The sequence below is a fragment of the Mustela nivalis genome (genome assembly GCF_964662115.1).
Source record: "Mustela nivalis genome assembly, contig: HAP1_SCAFFOLD_2733, whole genome shotgun sequence".
In the NCBI taxonomy this organism is placed as follows: domain Eukaryota; kingdom Metazoa; phylum Chordata; class Mammalia; order Carnivora; family Mustelidae; genus Mustela; species Mustela nivalis.
In genome coordinates this window covers 18664-41575 of record NW_028133932.1, presented here as the reverse complement: position 1 = coordinate 41575, position 22912 = coordinate 18664, and the positions used below count along the sequence as shown (strand labels likewise).

General features: G+C 40.9%; 1 protein-coding gene across 14 annotated transcripts in view; it reads right to left on the bottom strand.

Annotated features, from left to right (window-relative positions):
* The window catches only part of LOC309858529 (CD44 antigen-like), a 47123-nt gene that overhangs the window by 7438 nt on the left and 16773 nt on the right, over nucleotides 1–22912 (bottom strand). For 3 of the 14 annotated variants that reach the window (XM_082751223.1, XM_082751231.1, XM_082751235.1), the window contains 8 exons: nucleotides 21784–21909; nucleotides 19095–19208; nucleotides 14116–14244; nucleotides 11092–11193; nucleotides 9241–9339; nucleotides 8187–8393; nucleotides 5448–5513; nucleotides 1741–1812 (listed from right to left, as the gene is read on the bottom strand). In XM_082751223.1, coding sequence (XP_082607349.1) covers nucleotides 1741–1812; nucleotides 5448–5513; nucleotides 8187–8393; nucleotides 9241–9339; nucleotides 11092–11193; nucleotides 14116–14244; nucleotides 19095–19208; nucleotides 21784–21909 — 915 coding nt within the window. The remainder of the gene's footprint in view (nucleotides 1–1740; nucleotides 1813–5447; nucleotides 5514–8186; nucleotides 8394–9240; nucleotides 9340–11091; nucleotides 11194–14115; nucleotides 14245–19094; nucleotides 19209–21783; nucleotides 21910–22912) is intronic. The other 11 variants (XM_082751230.1, XM_082751236.1, XM_082751225.1 and 8 more) reach the window with 7 other exon arrangements.

Genomic DNA, 22912 nt, shown 5'->3' with positions numbered 1-22912 from the left:
TATGTTTCCCTCAAAAGGAACTTTCCTCTTCTATATAAGAGCATCCACCTTGTGTTTTAATAAGAAACCAAAATGGGGCCATGCCCTAGTAGGTGGGAAGAGGACACCCCTGTGGAAGGCTGAATTTCTGCACATTCAACAGGTCAACGGTGTGTGTGGGGGTCATTTGGTAAATCTTATCCTTCAACATGTGCATGCCTTTGATTCAGCTTTTGATTCCTGCTTCTGGGAATTGATAGGACCTCAAAATCCATTTTGAAAGATGTTCATTGCGTGCTGTTTCTAATAATAAAATTTGGAAACAACTAATGTAAGAGTAAGGGGTCAGTGACCGGAATTCGGTCATACCCACTCTATTCTGCACAGTGAGAACAGGAGAAGAATATTTACTGACATTGGAAAGCTGCAGGCAACCCGTTGGGAGTGGCGGTGGTTCACTAAACAGTATGCGTGCTGTAATTACATTTTTGTAGATAAATTACATTTTAAAATGATGGGAAGGACATCTATGAAAATGGGAACCGTGGCATTTCCAGACGGTGGGGGAGCTAACAAATGATTTACATTTTTGTCCTTTGGTTTCTATTTTCTCAAATGTCTCCACGTATCACTTGTGGACCGTTAAGATGTTATATATGGGTTTTACAATCAAATTTTAACGGGATAAAAATGTGACTTGACAACTTAAATACGTTCTCTTGCCACATGGGTTGTATATCTGTGCAGTGAGATAGAAGCTCAGGACCGGAGAAGGATGGGAAGTCATGGACTGGCCACTCCCCCTTGGGAGTCTTGGTTTTCCTCCCACTTCCTGCTCAGGATGCCCCTGCCTGGCCTCCACCTGGTTAGGAGAGAGTGGGGCGGGAGATGGAGTCAGGAGGTGGGCACGCCAACAGGAGGCCTCACTTCCGTTCTTTTCTCTGGTCTCTCCTGTTCATACTCACTAGAGCCTGGAAGAGTACTGCAAATCGCATCTCCACTGCCCCTCTTCCCAGGGAGCCCACTCCCTCTCTCAACTTGCTCCTGTCCCAGCTGTGCTCAGGCAAGCTGAGGCAAGGGGGCAAGGTGCACCCTGCATTCTTCCCTTTCCCCGAGGGAGGCTCAGCTCAGAGGCTTCTGAAGAGGCGAAAGTTAAAAAGAGAATTTACAACCCTAGGAGAAAGCTTTCTTCTTTGTAACCCTACTGCCCCTTAGAAATGCTCCATTTTGACCCCAAATCAAATAAAGAATGTGCCTTGAGTGCCTTAAACCTCGATGCTCAGGAGAGACAGGTGTCCCGGCCCTCTTATCACATGATATGACTCATTTGGACACTTCTGTCTGGATCAGGAAAGACTGTCCCTCGAGAAACAGTCATTTAGGGACCGGAAGAATGTTTGTACTCCCCCTACACACATGGCGCTCAGGTCTCCCCAGTGTCTGCAGTGTGAAACTTCTAGGCTGCCTTCCAACCCCAGACATAAAGCGGAAATTGGGCCGGGATAGGAAGGACCTGGGTATGGGACAGGTATGACCCTGGGTGATGGATCACTCATGTGGGAAGGAAGCTTTAGTAGCTAACGTGCCCTTCTTTGGGACAGGCCAGGGACAGGTCTGAATCTTAGCTCATTCTTTTTATGGGACCCGGAAAAAAGAAAGTTCCATTTTTTTCCCTACCAAGTGCTCTCATTCACCTTTTAGCTTGCAAAGAATGAATTTTTTAGTATTTATTTATTTTTTGCCACACAGCTTGAAACTTACCTGGAATTTGAGGTTTCCGCATAGGACCCGAGGTCGTGTTTGCCCCACCTTCTTGACTCCCACTTGAGTGTCCTAAAGGGAAAAAAACAATATCTCTCAACCAAAGTTTGGAATGCCTAATGATGAGCTCCTTACAGAGCAGCACACACAGCGAACCTCTCTACCTCCTGCATCACTGTGAAGCTATTTATAGATTCAAGCCACAGACATTTATAAAGTGTTACAGGAAAGATTTCTCGCCAGAAGAATTGGTTTGATTAAATCCAGCATCTGGAAATGTTGCTGTTCATCAAGAACATGAGAAATCTCACCAGCAGTGCTGTGCAGTGTATAAGACCTCGGGTTCCCAGAGCCCGGGCAGCCCTAGATTCATGTCCGCTTCTGTCTCTTGCTAGTGATGTCTGCTGAGTCAAGCTGCCCTCTCCAGGTCTTTTCTCACTCAGAAAATGGGGATAAGGATAAAAATCCATTGCTTCTCGGCCTTTTGGCTAAGATCAAGTGAAGAATAAAAATCTACTTCATCACAATTTCAAAGAAGTTTAAAGTACACAAGAATGGGAATTGTGGAGGAAAAAAAAAAAAAAAAGAATGGGAATTGTGTGTAGTTGCTCCATCCTATTTCTGATTTAGGACCTTGCTACTCAAAGTGTGGTCCCCGGACCAGCAGCACTGGCATCAGTCGGGAGCCTGCTGGGAAGACAGAATCTCTCAGGCCTCACCCCAAACCTACTGAGTCAGGATCTTCATTTTAACAAGATCCCTAGAGGACTCAAATGCTCTAGGAAGTCCAAAGCAAATCTAATAATCACATCCAGTGTCTTCACAGACACGAAAATAAACATTAAAAAATAAGGGTTTAGGGGGCAATGGCCCTTTCTGTCTGGGAAAAATCACCCTATTAGAGGTCCTGCTAATATTTTATTGAAACATGCTTGTTTTCAGAGGAATGAATATTTTCTACCACTACAAAACAAAATAATGAAACAAAGCATCTCAAACTGGAAGGAAACGTCTCAAGACAAAGAACCCACAACTCTAATCACTGAACATGACATCGTAAACTAATGATGTGCTATGTGTTGGCTAACCGAACATTCAAAAAAAAAAAAAAATCCACAGTCTTCCTGGGAGCCTGGCTCATCAAAATGAGGGAGGCGTCGTGTTTTAAAAGAAACTTCTAATCCTCTCGTGAAGAGACTCACCTAAGTTAAAGCTTTGTCTTTTGTGTTTTATGCTCCCCCCACTGCTTCAAAACATAATTTGAAAATATCCCACAAAAGTGAACTTGCTCCCTCCTACCCATGGGGAACCCACTGCAATATTCTCAAGTCTACCAAGGGAAGGAGAAGCAAATCAGAGCAGTCCGTCTGGCTAAGCAAGGGATGAAGATGCCCAGGGGTGGAAGAAAGGATGATGTCTGCAAAAAGTCAAACTTTAGAGAGTGGACAGTGAAATTTTGATGATGGTGGTTGTTCTGGAGAGGATGACTCCCGTTTATGCCATCTGATGTTTTTGTTAAACTCAAAATGGAACAAAGCAAATTCTTAACAGACCTCTGGCCATTCAACACACCTCATGCCACTAGGACAGTAGCCTTAAACTTTGCAAACCTCAGGAATCCAAAGTGCTTTTCCTAGCTGCCCCCAGCCCCCAGGGCTCTTGGTCATTGGCATGTCTTAACCTGCACGGGTCATGGGATGTTGGCCATCTACACTGGAGATCTTTGGGCTTGAAAGCCCACTAAGCAGTATAGTCTCTCTCCCTGGTCTTCCTCTGACTCATAGCGGCCTTTGATATTTGAAAAGGAGGCCACTAATGGATCATAATCTCTTTATTTTGGTTTTCAAAAAAAGTGCTCCCAGCAAGGAAAGATCTGGGTGTGTGTACAACAAGATGAAACCTCCCACTTGAACAATACACACCTGCACAGGAGTCAAACAAAAGAGACCGCTCCCGCCCACCTGATTCTCACTTCAAGCGAAAGCCAGAGAAGATGAACGAGATAGAGCAGGTCTCACCTTGCACCCTAGAGGTCTGCAAATCCAGCCAGAGCAGGGCTGGCTGGGAAAGCAAACTCGGCCAAGACGGACACTTGACACTATAATTTGGAGATGAGATACAACCTGAGACGTGTGCACAGAGATAATTCAACTGGCCTTGACTGTGAGAAAAACAGTCTAGGACAGAGTTTCTCAAACTTCAGGGCACATACAAAACACCCAGTGTTGGGGGAGGCCTAATTAATAAAATGCAGACATTGATTCAGTAGGTCTGAGATGGCTGAGGATTCTGCATTTCAGCCAGCTCTGGTCCAAGGACCACAATTGGATTAGCTCTCTCTTGATTTCAGAGAACATGGTTGTAATAATAACTCCCTGTCATTTCTCAAAATTTTTCATTTTCCTGATAGTTGCCATTCTTCAAAAAAAACTCTGGGAGGTAACAGGGGCAGGTGTCCTGATCCTCTTTTTTACTAAAAAGGAAAACTGAGTTGGGGAAAGGCTAAATGGCCCATCCAAGGAACGTAAAGAGCTTGGGACTTTTGTCTTTACTTTAGAAGCATTTCTAATGAACCCTTCTATCCCGTGCTCTTGTATGAAAGCTTATTACCAAGCCACCTTGTAAATAACCGTCTACATATTTGCTTTAAGTGTGTGAATCTTTAGGCCCAGAGGCAACTGCAGCCCTGACTTGGGCATGAGGGGAAGACCATGGTCCAGATGGATTCCCTGGTTTTCATGGGGTCACCTGGACTAATGATATCAGGGTCACCGGTATTGGAAGAACCTTTCAGTGGTCCCAGTATTACCAGTCACAAGTAAACCTGCCTCATGTCAGACTTTGATGCCTGCAGTAATGTTTCCAGGGCTGTGATCTGAGTCACAGCAAACATGTATCCATTTAATAATATGTGCCTGGCAGTAATTATGGTCATTATGGAGTGTTTTCTCCAGAACATACTTATAGAGGCAATATGAGACCCCAGGGCTTGAAACCCAGTTCAACCACTCAACTCACCAGTCATGTCAACCCAGCCAAGGTACTTGCCCTCTTGGGGTCTTAGTGTCCTCGTCTGGAATATAGGTATGCTAACCATACTTTCAAAGGTCACAGGGTTTGTAGGATGAATAATCATCCTATTATATTATAGTATATAGTATTATATACTATATAGTATATATTAGTATATATATATAGTATACATAGTGCATACTATATATAGTATACAAACAATACCCTGTGGCAACTATTATTATCTTATTTTTAATTATTAGGAAACTGAGTCTCAAATCCCTTAAGCAACATCCTTAGTATATGCAGGAGCTGGGGTCAAGCCCAGGCCATTCATACTCCAAGACCCACGTTCTTAATCAGGCTGGAGCAGTATAATGCGAAATTGAGACCCTGCCTGAATTCTTCCTGATCCTTCCACATGGAAGACTTCTCTCCAACACAGTCGTTCTCAAAGTGCGGTCCCCATCCCTGCAGCACCAGCAGCACCAGGGAACTTACCAGAAATAGACCTACCACATCAGAAACCTGAAGAATGGGGCCCAGCAGTGAGATTTAATAAGCACTCTCCATGATTGTGATGCGTGCTAAGGAAGTCTGAGAACCACTCTTCTCGAGACACTGACTCATGCTTTATTAATCATCAGCAGGCTCAAAGATGATAATAGCAAATGACTACAGTAGCGCAAACTCACCAGCTGATTCTGATCCATGAGTGGTATGGGATGTTCCACTGGGGTGAACCGATGAGTCCTGGTCTTCTGTAAGGAGTAATCAGAACAGGCTCATTACTGGGTGTTCCCCACTGCAGTCTGCATTTCCTCACTTTTGTAATTTCAGACATCCTATCACCAAGTTTAGTGTTTTAAAGGTCATCAAAAAACCAATGGCAAGGAGCCTTGAATGGCTCTATGGTACTAATTACTGTTCATTGCTGGATTCACTGGTGAGTAGGCTAGGGATTTTAATCAAAATGAAAGAAACTGGGACAGCACAAACCATCCAGGATGACCACAGGAAGTGTGGTTTTGGTAGAAATCTAAGAACATAACACTCTAACAAAAATATTATGATGTCTTCACAGATCTGAGGTTGGAACTTGATACTGTGTCTTTGAAATAAAGACTATATGCTTTGAATTACACAAATGTGATTACTGGGAGTATGTGTACTCTCTGACTCAGAGTGTGAGCCACTTAAAGAGCTTTCTCAGAGGCAGGAAATAGAAAATGGTTTTGGTGTGCAGTAAAGGATCTTGGTGTTGAATTATGTAAAAATTCAAAGGGAAAGGTCAACTGCTTATTTAGGGGAAAAGAGCCTGAAGATAAGTGAAAAAGGAATAAGATGATGAGAGCTAACATGTAAAAAATGTGGACCTGGCTATTAGACTATGTTTTAAGAAATAACATTTTTCAAAATTTAAATTTGTATTTTCAACACCGAGAGTTAATATAATCCCATCGTCCCTAACATCTATCACCAAAAGGTTTTAGATTGAGACAAGCTTACGAACTACTCAAATCAGGGTCCACAGGCCAAATCTGGGATTCAGCCTATGAAAACCCCTCCTCTTCTCCCTCTTCCCCACATATTTTCCAACATGCTGGAATCTTAAAACAAAACAAAACAAAACAAAACAAAAGCAAGACAACAACAAGACAAACAATAATAACAACAAAAAGGGACAGTGGTTTCATAAATGGCTATAGTCACCTCTTATGAAGACCTGTAAGGAAAATACAGTAATCTGATCATCACCATTTCCTTGATTAGAGAAGGCAGAAGTAGGCATCCTGTCACCTCTCATGTAACTGTATAGAGGAGACAGCTTGTTTTAGAATACTCAAAAATAGCATTTGTTAAAATGCCAACACCAGTACCCCCAATACCACCACCACCACTGTCACCACCATTGTCACCACCACCAGCACAATGGCAAATGTTTTAGCTCTTAACATTAAGCATCAAAACAGAGAAAAATGTATGGGAAGAAATAAGCTTTTTCTGAGTGGCTTGGAAGAAAACCAAGGATGACAGCTGAATCACTTACTGATCATTTAATCCATGAAGAACCACAGAAAATCTGTTTGACCATGGAACAGAAGGAATCCACATATGTGAGTATCCATTTTGTAGAAAGCATTTTATTTACTAACAAATAGGCTATGTAGCCGTTTCGCGATACTATTACTTTGAAAATTGCCATTTGAAACTTAAATTCATTTGACTGAAGCACAGTCCTTCTGCCCAGAGAAAAGAGCAGTGCTCTAAGATTCATTTCTTTGGAAGAAAACGGACAATGTTACTTGGGATGTTTCCTAACTGAGGGCAGAACCATGCTGAATAATTAATCAAAGGGTGTGAGGAACTTTGTCTTGCCAATATCACCAAAGTGAGTACTTTTAAAAACTGCTTTTCTGGAAGCTCTGGGTGAGCACCACAGAGGAAAGAATCCAAGCACTTGGCATTCTGAGTCTTCTGTCCCCATTTCAGTTAGAGCATCACAGATGTCATCTGTTTTATATACTGGGTTCTTATAAGACTTATTCATTGTGTGGGGGGAAGAGAGGCAGACCTTGCTACAGATATAAATATATATATTTAAAATCACAAATCTTTAATATAATTCAATGGTTGAGTGGCAGGAAATACTTGAATCACTGAATCACTGTCATGAGGAGGAGAGATTTCAATTCTCATTTCTTAGTCAGAGTAATATTTCTAGTTCTTTTTTCTTCAATATAAGTTTCTTAATGCAAATGAGGGAACAAAGAAAGGGAGAAGTAGGGAGACTGGTTATTTGAGAAGTCACTTTCCTTTTAGGTCCATGTCCAACTTAATTGAGTAAGTCATCTTTAATCACCCCTTTGTCATTGCAACAAGAGAAATCATGTCTATTTATTATTAGTAGATTAAATCATAAAGTTTGAGGTATGAATCATAAGTAGGTTTAGCCACAAGCTCTTCACCGAAAGTAAAATTCACCAACCCATCACCAGTAAAGATAATAATTTCAGAGCAAAGATATTAGCATATGTAAATTATTCACATGTTGGGTAAAGCCGTAAGAAACAGGTAGCATATCTGAGTTGAATCAAATGAAATTGCTAATATTTAACGACTTTGACCTACAAAAGTATTGATTTCAAATGGCTCAAGTCAAGATATCACAAGATTAGGAACAAAGAAAGAAATTCTACCATAACAACCAAGTCACAAAAATAAACAGAGACTATACTGGCAAATAAAAGCATTATTTATCTAAAATAAATCTAACTTTATTGGCACTAGAATGATGACCTGTGATAAAGGCCATCCCCAAATCACAAATCGGTCTAATCACAGCCCACAGAAAAACATCCCCCTGTAGTATGAGAGTATGCGCTGTTTCTCTCTGTAGAGAAATCAAACTGGATGACAAAGGGCCAAGTTACCTGAAAAGAAATGAATAACGTTAGAATTGGGATCTCCAGCGATAATGACTTCAGTAACTCCAGGCGACCCTGTGTTGGCAGGGGTCACTGGGATGAGGGTCCTGTATTCCCCCGTGGCAGGTGAGTGAGAAGTAGAGCCTTCCACTGAAGTAGCTGAGTCTTCAGGAAGATGTCCACCTCTTCTTCCGCCTCTGCCATCAGTCCTATCTGTGTGGAGGTGGGACCAATGGTAAGCCCATGATTGTGAGGCCAACCCCCATCGGGGGCTTTTCTTCAGAACGTGCCAGTGCTGCAAAAGCTTTCCACTTGTTATTCATGAGTATGGAGCAAAAGACAGTGCAGTTCGTTCCTACTATTGAACAGAAGCGATATTTTGCCATAAGCACCACCTGGACATGATTCAGTGGAAGAGATTCTGGTGATCCCAATACCCAGAAGAGGCATTTGTCACAACATCTGCCTGGATTGTTAGCCACCACAACTGTGACCTTGAAGTCAACTCAGGTACTAGATAGTCTTGAGCTCTTACTCAATTGGACCAGGCTTTGATGAAGTGAAGAAAACACATCATTGAACTAACAAGTAAACTTCTGCTGCCTGCATATGGAACCGTAATTGCCAGGGCTCAAAACCGTGAGGCTTTCATTACTCGTTCCTTTGCCATAAGGGCTCTGCTTCCTAGTCACCAGAACCATGGGCATATGTCCAGAGGATGAAGGCAAAATAACATGTTGATGAAAGGAAAACAGAGAGTGACAGAATTCAGACCTTCACACCAATTATAAATCATATATAAGTGATTTTGAAACCATGCCACTAACTCTAGAGTTTAAGAAACCTGACCTTTAAGATTAAGAAATACACATTGCACTGAATGTACAATAGCTTCTAAGAGGCCTACAAAGCAGAAAAATCAAAGAACCATCACCAGTCGTGCCTTCTGATCAGAAGTAACAGCACAACAGCAGCCACCTAATTACCTCCACCAAAGACACTGCAGAAACATCCATAATTTACAGATTTTTATACAGAGATGAAGGCTGCAGGGCTTTACCATCCTTACTGCTAGATGTTGGAGCAGAAGTCACTGGCTGGTCTTTATCTTCTTCCAAGCCTCCATGTGAGGTAGAGAAGCTATGAGTCTGACTCTGCTCTGTTTCAAGGAGGGAGGAATCCAACGTTAATTTGGAGCCATGAAATAAAGCCTCTGCCAGGAGGGAGGAACTGGCTAGAGCTAGTGTCCATGGGTGGCTGCCTAAGAATGCCCAAGTTTGTGTCCACCATTCTCCTCTGATAGCTAGAAATGTACAACGGAATTGTTTTGTGTCTAATTGGCTCCTAAGAACCTCTTTTTCAGTACAGTCAAGAGAGGTAAAGTGCCAAGGTGAAGTCTGAGCCGACACTCTGTGCCCCCAGATCATCCTGGCCCGAGGGTAGCACTTAGGAAAACCAGGGAACACAGAGACAGGGAAAAGGGAATGGCTGAATTCTGGTGTTCCTGTACACAGTCAAGGGCACCCAGCTGTGGCTTCAGATGTGGGACTGCAGGGAAATAAACACCAGGATAGCAGAGAGCACACTTCTCACGACCAAAGGGAAAGAAGCTCTAGAATCTAGAATAACCTGCTCAAGTAACTCAGATCAAATTTACACAAAGAAATCTTAAGTCCCTTCTAAAGAAGATTAAATTAAAGTTAGTGTTTTATTCTGTTATTAAGTTTTTGATCTTGTCTATGAATGAGGATTCTCTTCACTGCACTGATACGTCAGGAAACGCTTGCCTGGGCAAACACAGGGCCCCCGCTGACATATACCAATTTGAGGTTGAACCACTGCCCATATCTGAAATCACTTTGACTGTTTTGAGTTGATTTCTCATGTGTTCTTCTAAGGAAGGGACTGACCTCTGAGTTACAGGTGCAAGCATTCCATAAAGCACATCCATAAGCCACGTCCACCACCAAGTAAACATGACAACCAGGAGAAAGACGGTCACCAAATCCCCATTCCAGTACCAGAATAAAAGTCAGAAGGGACATAAAGTAGAAACACAAGGCCCTCCACTGGAGGGGACCTTTTTAGTCTTCTCTCCATCTCCTTTAATTCTTAACACTGTGCTACCTACATTCTTGGTGATCAAGACATGCTTGCGCTCACATGAAGGAGTCTGCCCAGTATGTGCATCAAGCAGTGAAATGAAGCCCTTAATTCTGGATTTCTTTCTTACTCTGTCAGTATGATCTCTGTCAGGCTTTCATACTCTTTCTTTCATACTCTGTCAGGCTGATCTCTAGGATAGTCCTGTCCATACAGTGGCAATTAAGGCCACTAAGAGTTTAGCATTGCTTCTCCCAGATGTTTAGTAGTAGGAAGAAATATTAGGAAATGTTCCTCTTTTGTTCCCGGGCCCTGGCACCTTTGTTAATATTCACAGCATGTCTTGCCCCTCTTCTGTGGGCTGCTAAAATTTCCCAATTTTATATGATTATCTGGCCCCGAAATGTCTTTTCACAACCAAGAAAGCGAACCTACTCTTCTTCTGTTTGATTGGAGGAAAGATGGGAACCAAAAGGAGATGGTTAAAACATAGAGAAACCACTATCTTAGGCATGGTTTTGGGTTTCACTCATGTAACTATTTAGGGAAGGAAAATCAAGTGGGGTAGAATCCCACAATCTTTTTCTTTTTCTTAACATAAAGTCATGTGTCTGGAAATCACCAAGAATGTAGGCAAAAACCAGATTTAAAAAGCCCACCAAGAAAATACAGATAACGAAGACCCTTTTATACTCCAGGGTTCAACCTCTCAACTGCACCAATCTACCACCAAGCTCTGCTTCCAGGCCAGTGGGAACAAGAACTGAAGCGGGACTACAAGCCAGCAAAGAGGTTATTATATCCTTACGAGCTGTCACTGAAAGAGGTCCTGTCCTGTCCAAGTCTTCCACCAAATGTGTGTTTGGATCTGCAGAAGGCTGATGTGTTGTACTATGGCTGGAGTCCATATCTGAAGGAATCAAACCAGTGTTAATGCTCGATTTACTAAGCCACTCCCTGAGGGTGGTTCATGGTCTCTAGACAAACTATTTTCAAATCCAAACCCGGACTAGAGGGAAAAAAGTACGTACTGATTCATGTCTCCAGAACTGGAACAAATGATGACTTCTTTAAAAAGTATCATAAGAAGTAACTGGTTTTCTTTTAAGTACTAAGTGTACAAAAGGTGCAATTTTTGTTTATTTTTGCTGAGTCTGGAGGGACACTAAATAAGCATATGATGTGGCTCTCAAACCTTGCAAAAAAACCAGAAACAAAGCCTGTGTGTGACTTGTCCCGTGCCATACATCTTGCCTCCCTTACAGACACATGTGATCTGGATCATGGAGAAAAGATAAAGTGTACTGGTTCAGCACCATTTTTTCACACCTTCTTCCCTTACATGGCAAAAGAACTTTTCCTTCTTCCCTTTTTTTTTTTTTTTTTTTTTTAATAATCCTCTTCTCTCTTTTGGTCCTTTCTGCTTCCCAAAGTGAACGTGCATATAACGCATAAAATTATCATCCAAACTACTTATGTGGAAGTCATGGGAAGCATTTAGGGGCAAGAAATAAGCAGTAGAGGTCAGTGAATCATTCTCCCCATAAACACAAGTATGAGGTCTCTCTGGAATTTAACATGTACCATGTTGAATGATACACAAATGTCACTGAAACATTTAAATGTGCTGTTTCTAGTAAATATCACGAATCAGTGTTGCTGGAATAACAAGTCCTGAGGGAAACAGTGGCCAAACAATCCAAGAGCTCCATCACTGTTGCTGGCTCTCTAGCTCAAAGTTCACCCACACTGCTACATCCGGACAGACTTAATCAGGTCCAGATGACTCCAGAGGGAAACGCCAGAATACTGGGCACTCGCATATCTACAGTGAAACCTTCACATACAAGAAAAGATCTTTGTAGGACAAAACGGGGCTGACTGTATTATCCCAGGTTTCAACAAGGAGGCAAGGCTAGTTAACCCAAATCAAAACCCCAAATGGATATTCTCCCAGAAAAGTCCTGTCTGTTGAAAGTCTCTAAACACTCTTGCTCATCGTCCCTTTTGTAAATTAGACTCCTACAATACATTTTGCACTGTTCTATGGTTAAAGCCCATTGTATTGAAGCCCATTGACATGTTCAGTTCAATAGACTCTTTCTATTCATCAGTATGGAGGCTTAAGATTGATCCAGAAGACTTTTTTTACTGGCTTGGCTTTCCACCATGGATATACCAGAACCCCGAGCAGTCATGTCCATGGACATGTATGTTGGGTTTGCATGTGGTACTTCAACTCTGCAACCTACTGGCTATGACCTAGCCATTCAGACTCATCTTCCATTATGACAAATGGACCCAGTCACTCTGAAAAATTCATTCCTTGGTTTCCCTTCCTTTATCCCTCTCCTTACATGAGTCTCCTTCCTATGAAATATTCCCCAACTTCCTTTCTCTGACTATCCATATTTCTTTCCATTTTTTGAAAAACCCAGGTTAGATCCATCTTTCTCTGACACTCTCTGGAGGGTCCTCTGAATATTTGTGTTTATTGTTGGCAACATTCATTTGCCATCTATTACCTATTGTCCAGTATTGTTAGATATATTCTGATTTATCATCGATGATAAGTGTTTTATTTTCCTAGCTTTATTTTAAATTAGTTAAGGGCATGGAACATGGTGTATCCACAATGCACTGCACATTAGAAGATATTTAATACAACTGTAGCTTAAGGGATATCTAATCATTAATATTGGGGTATAGCATAGTATGTTTTAAAGAAATGAGGCTATAGAAACTGTGGGATTCATTTTGGAGATAATTTTGTTCAATTCAATGTCAAGAAACATCATCATTGTGCTCTTAGAACCCATTTCAATACAGTCTCAGTTATGCATACCCTTGGCTGTTTGGATCCATAATTTATTCAATGCTATGACTGAGAATATATTCAATGCTATGACTGAAAATTCACATCCTTCTATTGACTCTTTTGGTTTATCTCCCTTTTTTGGAATGTGACATTTCTGTGATCAAGACATCTTGTCAAATAATTAAAAAAAAACTTGAGTAACTCAATTCATGGGTATAGTAAGGAGCATCAGTTCTTCAGTCTGGTAAAGACTGAGAAAAGGGATGGTACCACCTGCTGCCAACGCCTACAGATTCTCTCAGGAAAGCTGCCATCTGTTCTGATAAAGAAAGAATTCCTTTGGAATATGAAAATTAGTCAAATATAACCACAATCCTCCATTCTTGCAGAACTATAGCTAGTATCGTTTTTACTTTCTTTCATTTCTGTTTTTAACTGCTTATAGGTAAATAAGAATGGTATTTAAGGAAATGGGGATTCCATCCTGTATATAAAAGTTGTCCATTCATTACGTTTGAAAACATTTATTGAGGGCCAAGGGTGGTCTAAATCCTAAGTCACTGGGCGCTGTATTTCTCTCTAAATGTAGAAAGAGTGAATAATAATGTTTTCTGAGTTTTTCAGTTACTTGTTTGAAATGAGTACTCGCCAATTTTTGACCTCCAATATTTCTCTACCAAGGACAAGTTATGTCTTTGGGTCTACAGTGAAAATAGTCACTGAATTGATGTAAAAGAAATCTTAAGACTGCTCCTTCTTCAGAGAAAATAACTTCCACTCCCACCATCTTAGAACTAATTCTTTTTTAACCTTCTGGCCGAATTCTTCAGTCTCAGTCTAGGATTTCATATTCAGATGAATGTCCATATCACCTCTACTGAGAAAACTAGTTTTTAAAGAAACTTCAAATTCCTTAAGGAAGCAGACTGATCTAAAACCAAGGGCAATTTTCTAGGTAAATAGCTATTGGGTGGCTTTCAAAAACAGCATATAAAAAAGCTCAGAGGCTATTACCCATCCATCTTTCTGTTTGATGACCTCGTCCCATTGGATGTGAGATGGGGTCAAAGAAATACGTCCAGGAGCTGTCTTCTTGACTCTGCGTTGTCGTTCTTTGATCTAGATGGCCATCTTGGGCTGGGGCTGTTTTGAACATGTAGTTCAAGCAAGTGTTAAAGTGTTAGTTGACATCTGGCCAGGGATACATACACTGATAGTGTTAAAAAGACTTTACTCTCTAGATAAGACAATGAAAGCATCTTCCTCGTATAGAGGGTCAAGAAGTTGTGTAAACACAGACTGTTTTATCAGGTATGGATTTGTTCATGCTCATTTACTTAGCATTCAGCATATGAACCAAAGGCTATGAAAGCATTAATGATCCCTGCATGAATAGAGGATGAGTTACAGTCATCATGTGAAGATAAAGTAGTTCTTGAACCACATGCCATATGGTCACCATCGCCTAAAGGAGGAAGTATCTGAGCACATGATGTCATTCTGAGACAACCACATTGCAGGGAAATGCACATTAGGCTGGCAGTGATTTAGAGGAGGAATCAGGCTTCCCACCAGATAAACCTGAAATAAGTAACATTCATCTCAAAAGCATGAATGGAATCCATTAGAAGCATTACCTACTAACAATGGGATTCACAGCTCAAGGGACATAAAAGAATTCAGCACATGCTTTTGCTTCATTCTGAGCCAGCGGAGATAAATACGTAGAGAAGAGTCCAGTTCTAGCCCCTTACTACCAACCACTAGCCACTCACTGAATCCACATCTCTGCCAGGGATGCATTCAGAAGCTGCCACACCCCACAAGGACATTCTGCATTACCTTCTATGCCGCAAATGGAAACAGAGGACTATTTTGATACCAAGTGAGAATACGGAATTCATATTCTTTTACAAGACAGGATGCATCTCCATGTTTCTGCCACACAGACAAAAGAATCATGCACAGCAGCTTGCAAAGCCAAAGTCATCTGGCACCACTTAGAGATGATGGCAGAGCTCAAGTCCAAGTTCCACAATCCCACCAACAACAAAGAAAGTGTGCTTCTAAATGTAAGAAGAAAGCATGGTTCTTTGAAAGAGAAATCTCCAAATAGATAGGACCAAAGTGCTAAATGACATCAGACAGGTATTTTCCTAATGATCTGGCTCCATTTCTTCCAACATTAGGATTCTGACCAAATGTGTTCTAATGTGCCCAGTACAACATGTGCCATGTTGTAGATTCTGTCACAAGACAAGAGGGAGTATTTGGTCAGATCAGAGTCTCTGCCACAATCTCACTGGGAGATGCCCAAAACGAGACCTGAAAGTGACATACACAAAAGACATATTCTCTAGGTCTCCTATGTATGCTATATCCATTCCTGTTTCAGTGATTTTTTTATGCGCATCTAAGGGTTGGTTCTGTATTGCCCATATTATAATTTATTAAGGAACCTTAATATCTTGTGATAATTCCTTAAATGTCTTTCTATTCAGTGTCCTTAATGCTCAATATTCAACCCAAGAGGAAGCTTCCACCCAAGTCTGCTAGTTAAACAATCCATTACCAGCTGCCCCTGCTGCTGAATGAGAGTCTTCTTTAGGTGATTGGGAGTATTCCCCATGCCACCCTTTCTCCATCCACTGCTCTTTTGGGGGTAGCTCTTTCTTCCATTGTGCTACTAGGGATTCCCTGAGCTGTGAGAAGAATGTCAGCTGGGAGCCATTATTGTTCAACTTCTTTACCAACACATATTTTAATACGTTAAGGCCATATACACATGGGAGAAAAGGTAGAAAAGCAAAGCAGCATGGAGAGAGATCACTGATATTCTGAAAGAAATATTAGAAATCAGTGGCCCAATCCTTCAATTTTTCAGATAGGAAAACTGGGATCCAAAGTAGTTTTGCTCAAAATCTTACAGCCAGACTGGCACACACAAAGTTAGGACTGGACCACAATCTATGAATTTCCAGTACGATTCTTGGTTTACCATACTCTATGGCCTCATATATCCTTGTCTGAGAGCACTGTGTGTTCACAGAATTAACCTTTTTGCTCCTGTGATTGGGGGGGGGGGGTGTATTACATATACCAACTGATGACAAAATCAGCATGGTGGAAGGCCTTCTCAAATGGTGGTCACATAATCCATGATCACATGCACTGGAAATGCACCAGCCATGGATTTACTCAGCATGAAATAGGTTGACAATGATGGGCACATTATGAGGTTATGTCTATGTGGGATCTAAAACCGCCAAAATTACTTTTTAATGAAATGAAGTCAATGGAATAAAACTATTCTAGCCAATGTTTGGGATTATATAAACAATAGGAACGTGTGACAAGCTAAAAATTTCAACCCCTCGGTGTTTTAACTGCTCAGTTTTAAAAAGAATAAATTGAATGGAATAAAATTGTATCAGGGTATCTTTGGGAAAAATCAGAAAGCCAGGGTCATTTTCAATTACAGCAACTAACAACAAATTTTTAGTTCAACAAGAAAATGAGAGCCTATAAACTTGCCAAGCCAAAGTATTTTTTGCAACTGGTAAGACCGGTTATATTTCATAATTTTAGAAAATGATATGTGTGATTTGATAATAAGAAAAATCTTTAAAAAATACAACTGTGTCCTCATTTTACCCTTGCATTGGCCAGAACATTCCTGGGGTTAACTGGTTATCCAGAGGGAAGAAAAAGAAGTCTCAAATCTTCAGTTTTACCTCCCACTGACTAAATCACTACCTCCTGACAAATATTGAAGTTAGAAAAACTATGAACTTAATTACCAAAAAGGGGAAAGTAACCCAAACATAAACTGTCTATTCAAAATCTTTTAGAAAAGAAAAAGACAGAAATATCTGTGTGCGCGCGGATACACTACACTATCTTCATAAACATAACACTCCTTTGAATATCCAGTTTAAATACCCGCTGTTTTCAACATATGGATTAGCAGAATATAGGATTTCCAGTGTAAAATATGAAGGTTGAATCTCTTCTAGAAGTTGTAATGTCCTTTGATAAAGCCCAGAGGTCACCAACTAGAATCTGTTTATGTTTGCAAGTACAAATGAGAGAATTGCTGTAGTGGTTACTGCTTTCCATTTTCCTCTGTGAGGTTCTGTCACATCTGGCTTTTCAACCACCCTCCAGGAATGATGTGCCCCTGCCAACCCCCCCACAACCTTCTGACAATGGGCTTATTAATTCCAAGCCTCTCATGTAGCTATCTTCTTTTTTAAGTACAAATGTCTTAAATTCTAAGATGTACTTTTAGGTTCCAAGGGGGATTGGTACAGAATCCCATTCCGAAGAGACTTCTGCTTCTCATCTCCTCCTTCTATCAGAAGACTCTTGTTTGTTCAGTCCATAGTCCTCACACAAAAATAAAATCAGGTGGGATAAGTAATGAGATGCAGGCCTATTTGATGTATTCAGTACAGTGACCAGCACTTAAAACCTATGTCCTAGTTGATGTCTGAAATGTTTCTTTTGTTGTCTGAAGGCCTCCCTCAAACTCTGGGGTCTCCCTTTGGTTTCTAAGTGGCTACTTCTTACATTCTTGCTTTAAGAGTATCCAAGACTAAGGGAATGATAGTTAAACCATAGTTTTAAAGATGCTACAAGCTGTTATCCTAAATTAAAGCTTCTTTTATTCCAAATACGATGGGCATATTGCCAAGAGAGAGATGAAAGAAGAAGTGTATATAGTTCTTATTTTCTTTGGTCCCGTCCTCAAGACCTGTAGTGAGACTTGAGATTGTTTGGGGAAACCTGAGATGTTGGCACTTAAGTAGGAATAACAGCATCAAAGCCTTTCCCAAGTTACTCTGGGCTTAAAAACAGAAAAAGAACAGTCACAGAAATTCAAACATAGTCTCTATGAGCCACTGACCTTCTTGCAGAGAGTACAAGGGATGCCTTCCTACAGTGCAGTAAGAAACAGAATGTAAAAAAAGAAACTGGATTCATCAGAGATCTTCACAGAAGAGAAGGATTCCAAAGATCATCGCACTTGTCAAGCTCTTTCCAGACCCCACTGCCTGGCACCAAAAGATACACTCTTCCTCACACATTTCTATAAACACACACAAATCGCCCAAATGGAACCTTGAAGAATCTCTAACACACACAAAAATATGTATCTCAGACCTTTAAAAAAAACAACAACATTTTAAGCTTTCCACCGTTTTGGCCCTTCATGCAACCTGACCATGTTGGTGTTTTTCTCCCAATTTCTTAAAACTAGTGTGTAGATTTGGCAGCTTTGCATGCTCTGTGGATAAAAGAAATGACAGAAGATGTGGCTAATGTCTAAAACAAAGTCTTCCCTATTCTTTGGAAGGACTTCACTAAGTCATGGACACCAGCACTGCTGACCTCCAGCCTCCTTACTTGTGCTTGCAGGATGCTGGGTCTCCTCTTTATCGTGATGCTCATGGTGAATGAGAGGAGAGTGTGGTTCTCGGGGCCAGTTCTCTCCATTGGCGCTGGTGCCACTTTGGTCCAAATCTGCCGTGATGATGGTTATATATGCTGTGACTTTTTATCAACCAAACTTTGGTGTTGTGTTCTTCCATTGAAATGCACGCTATTTAAGAGTGCCATGCCTACATAGGACCTCCGAGCATCTATGCCCAATGCTTTTGAGTGACTCCACTCATCTCTCCCAAGAAAAAAATCAATGGGTGGGAAATTTATTAATGATTACCTGTTGTTCCACTATGATCACTTTGTCAAGGGCAGCATCATAAGCTGAGCTAATGTATTTATTTTTATAATAAAGCAACATAAAGTATCTTGTGCCCAGACAGTGATTGACGAATGACTCCTAGGTTGAACTGAGTTTCCTCATGAAAGTTAAGAATTTGTGATGAGACATGAACTACTGTTCCCACCGTGTCCTGATGACTGACCTTTGCAGCGTCATAGACTTTGAGAGGGAAAAAATCTTTAATGAAGTATGCAAAACCCATTACCAGTCATCCTTGTAGTAGTCTGAAGTAATACTCCTGGATTCGATTCACCGGGGCTCCGCGAAGTCCAATCCTGGTTCTGTTTTGGGTGGCTAAAAAGCCGTGGTGTGGTTGGAACTGTTATAATGATGATTGAAGCAATTAGGAAAATGTTAGTTCATGAGCCTTCACCACTGGTTCTGCACATCTCTCCCTTCTTTGGTCTACACAGTGAATCATCTATACCAGCTCATATAGATGGTTGAGTGGAAATGGAGGGAGAGCAGAGAGGACTTCAGCTTGGTTCAGCCATATTGTTAAGCACCTCAGTATCCTCTGCCTTCTGTCATAGGAGACGCTGGGTCAGAACATAAGATTTTCTGGAGAAAGCAGCCAAAGGAGTTGCAGCAGAAGGAAGAACAGCTTTGCAAACACCAGCCCTCCACCGAGGAGAACCAAGAACATCAGAGTTTTGACCCATCCATTCAGTCCATAACGGCCCTGTGCACTTGAAAGCCCAAGGGATTGGTATCATTGGCAAGTGTGCTACAGCAAGACCCTCAGGCTGAAGAGGTAGATTCCTGAAGATTATACCATGATGATATGATCACTTTATTTATTTCGCTAGTTTTGGTGGGGAAAGGTGTACTCTGAGCAGCCACGGATCTCCTATAGATGGTTCTAAGAAAGAACATCTACCTTTAACAGTGATATGATTTAGCTGTACATTTCTGAATGTGTAGCAAACACCTATGGTATTCTCATCAAATACAAAGCATTTCATGAGCAAGCCATTCATAGCCAATGAGAGAAAAACAAGATTCATACATTCAGTAGAAAAACACCATAGGTCACCAACCACCATGAATGAAGCTCCCCGAAAAAAAAAAAAAAAAAAAAAAAGAGGCATACATCCACCAGAGGCCTGATGCATTCACCCAAAATGATAGAGCTGGAGTAGGAGATGCACTTGAAAGAAGGATCCTGACAAAATTAGGATCGGTTGCTTTAGTGAAACTATCATGTGCAAACCCATCCTAATTCTTCCAAACTCAACTTTGATACCCAACTAAACACAAAATTCCTTTCAGAACTGTAATACTCTCAGCTTGATTTCGCAAGTGAAATTTTCAGGTTGCTCTGTTTGTGTTGCCACCCAAGAAAGCTATGTTTCTCGAGTATCAAGACCACATGGTCCCACCTGGAAGATGGGGCCACATCCTGAACCCAGAAGACAGTGTGATAGTAAAGCTCCAGTGTTTTTGGTTATTTGGTTTTCTTTCTGAAGTTATTAAGAAGAGTTTACTTGTTTTATAGGCCAGACTCTGCAGAGATGTCTGGGCTAAAGAATGTGCCATTTAAAAGCTGAGATATAAAGTGTCTAGTTCATTTTGAGTATTTGTGGTATTGATGCCATATACTCAGGTGCCTCAAAGCCCAAACTATTATTTTGGACTCCTCCATTCCTGGGTGTTGTCTATGTGGGGACAGTCCTCTCAGGTTTCAGTAGGACAGTGAGAACTTCAGTGACCTAAAAGGGTCCAGTCACACTGCAAAGGTCCACCTTCTCTAAGAACAGGTGATATGGTGGCATCAGGTTCAGAATTCTCATCTCTGCTCAGCAACATTTCACATCATTACGATATATCTAGGAAACCCAGTCATTGGCTAAATGTTCGACTGACCTTTGCATATTTTTTAAAGGATTTTGGGGGCACATGGGTGGCTCAGTGGGTTAAAGCCTCTGCATTCAGCTCAGGTCATGATCCCAGGGTCCTGGGATTGAGCCCCGAATCGGGTTCTCTGCTTAACAGGGAGCCTGCTCCCTACTCTCTCTCTCTCTCTCTGCCTGCCTCTCTGCCTACTTGTAATCTCTGTCAAATAAATAAATAAAATCTTTTTAAAAAAATGAAGGAAGTTTTTCAAGAATATAAAAATTAAAAAAAATAAAGGGGGTTTTTCAGCTCAATTTCCATCTCTGTTATCAAAAAGTTTTATAACTGTCACAAGTTTGGATACTATTATGCAGTGTTTTCACTATTCGTTTTTAATAATAGGCACTGTTTTAGTTAAAGCTCAGCTGACGTTCGTCCTTCCCTTCAATGTCTTTCCGTTGTATTTGTGCCCTATTTGTTAAAACTAGATTTGTTCCCTTGGTCTCAACAAAGTTTTGATTAGGATGATTCCTGAATTCTGTACCCAACTTTTAAGCCGTTTTAGGGCCATCTAAGTCTTTAAGGTAGAATCACCTGCAAGCTTTAATTAATATCCTTCCACTCACATTCTATTGCTTCAGTAAGCCAGAGTTTGAAGGCAAAAGCTCTGACATTTTTCATCTTTGTGTTGCCAGCACCTAGCACAGTAGGTAGACAATAAATACTTGTTGTAATGTTTTACTAAGCCATTCTCTGTCAAAGCTCAATAATTCAAGAAGAATCTGCAGCAGCAGACCACGTAAGTAAACAAAACAGAAAACCTGAGGCATTAGGAGTTTTATAAAAGATATTTTCCACATTTCTCCTCCAAATATGTTTTGGCTTCCATTTTTTTAAAAAGTCATTTTTCTTCCTTCATACTCTTACCAAGGTGGTCATTCATAGGTTTATGCTAATTTTCCACAAGAACTATTTCCCAAGGTAGACACTATTGGGCATCACTCAGTTTAATTAGTAAGCCTTGCATAAATGATTCTACTGTAATTGATTATTCTTACTGGTGCTGGAGATAAAATCTTCATCATCATCAATGCCTGATCCAGAATAACTGGGGTGTTTGTCTCTTTCATCTTCATTTTCTTCAGTTGGTTCCCAGCCTGCTGAGATGATATTTGAATCCGTACCTGTTGTGGTGACTTATGTTAGTGGCTGAACTGGATGCCAAGCAACCCATTTGACAAAGGAAGAAAATCAGGCACAGAATGTATAATGAGTTCCCAACACTTTAAGAAGAGAGTGAGACATCTTATTTGTGTAGTCCCAGATTGTTATATCCTGGTCTCTGAAGCTAAGGCATAGATCTAAAAACAATTGGCTATGACCTTTACAACAGAACGATCTCCTTAAGGAAGTCGAAAGAATAAATATAGACATAACCCCACCAAAGAAACAAAAGAAAAACAGGCCAATAAACACTGCCCCCACCCCATGCTCTCAGATTATTAACTTATCAAGCATGTGCCATTAAAGCAAAGGTGTCAAGACTAGAATGGAAAGGTGTCACATGTGCCCACTTGTTGTATCAGCCACCTTCAGAAAACTTTCAGAATCTAAACACATGTCTACCATTTTTTAAATCTCATAGATGTATTCATGATTTGTTGATTCATCTGCTGGCCTTCTCCAGCATCACATCACCAGAGCTCTGAACACAAGCTGAGCTACCATCCCAACAACAGTGCAGCATCCAGTCCCAGCAAAGTTAGTCAATTCACAGAGAAATCAAGCCTGGCATTTCTCAGTCTACCAAAAGGGTGGACTAAAGTGGACTGGAGCCAAGATTTTGAGAAATTCTCATGTTTTCCCTTCCGGACACATCAGAGGAAAGAAGATGGTGATCCTCTGCCTCTTCTCAGTGGTTGCTGTAGATGTCTCTTTCCTGAAAAGGGGTTTCCTATCATTTGACTGAGAGTCATGCTATCTTTTGGAGTGACCATTTGTCTTTTCTTACTATCAGTGGCTGCCCCAAGAATAGTTCCACTGATGGAGAGTGTCTCTATTTTTCTAGCTCTAGCTATGTCATTTTATTTCCTCTTGGAAGTCAGGAATTTCTAATGACTTTTGTCTCTTTGGAATACCCTTCAGATCCAAAATTTTGTTCTGTCATCAAGAAAGACTGGCCCCTTT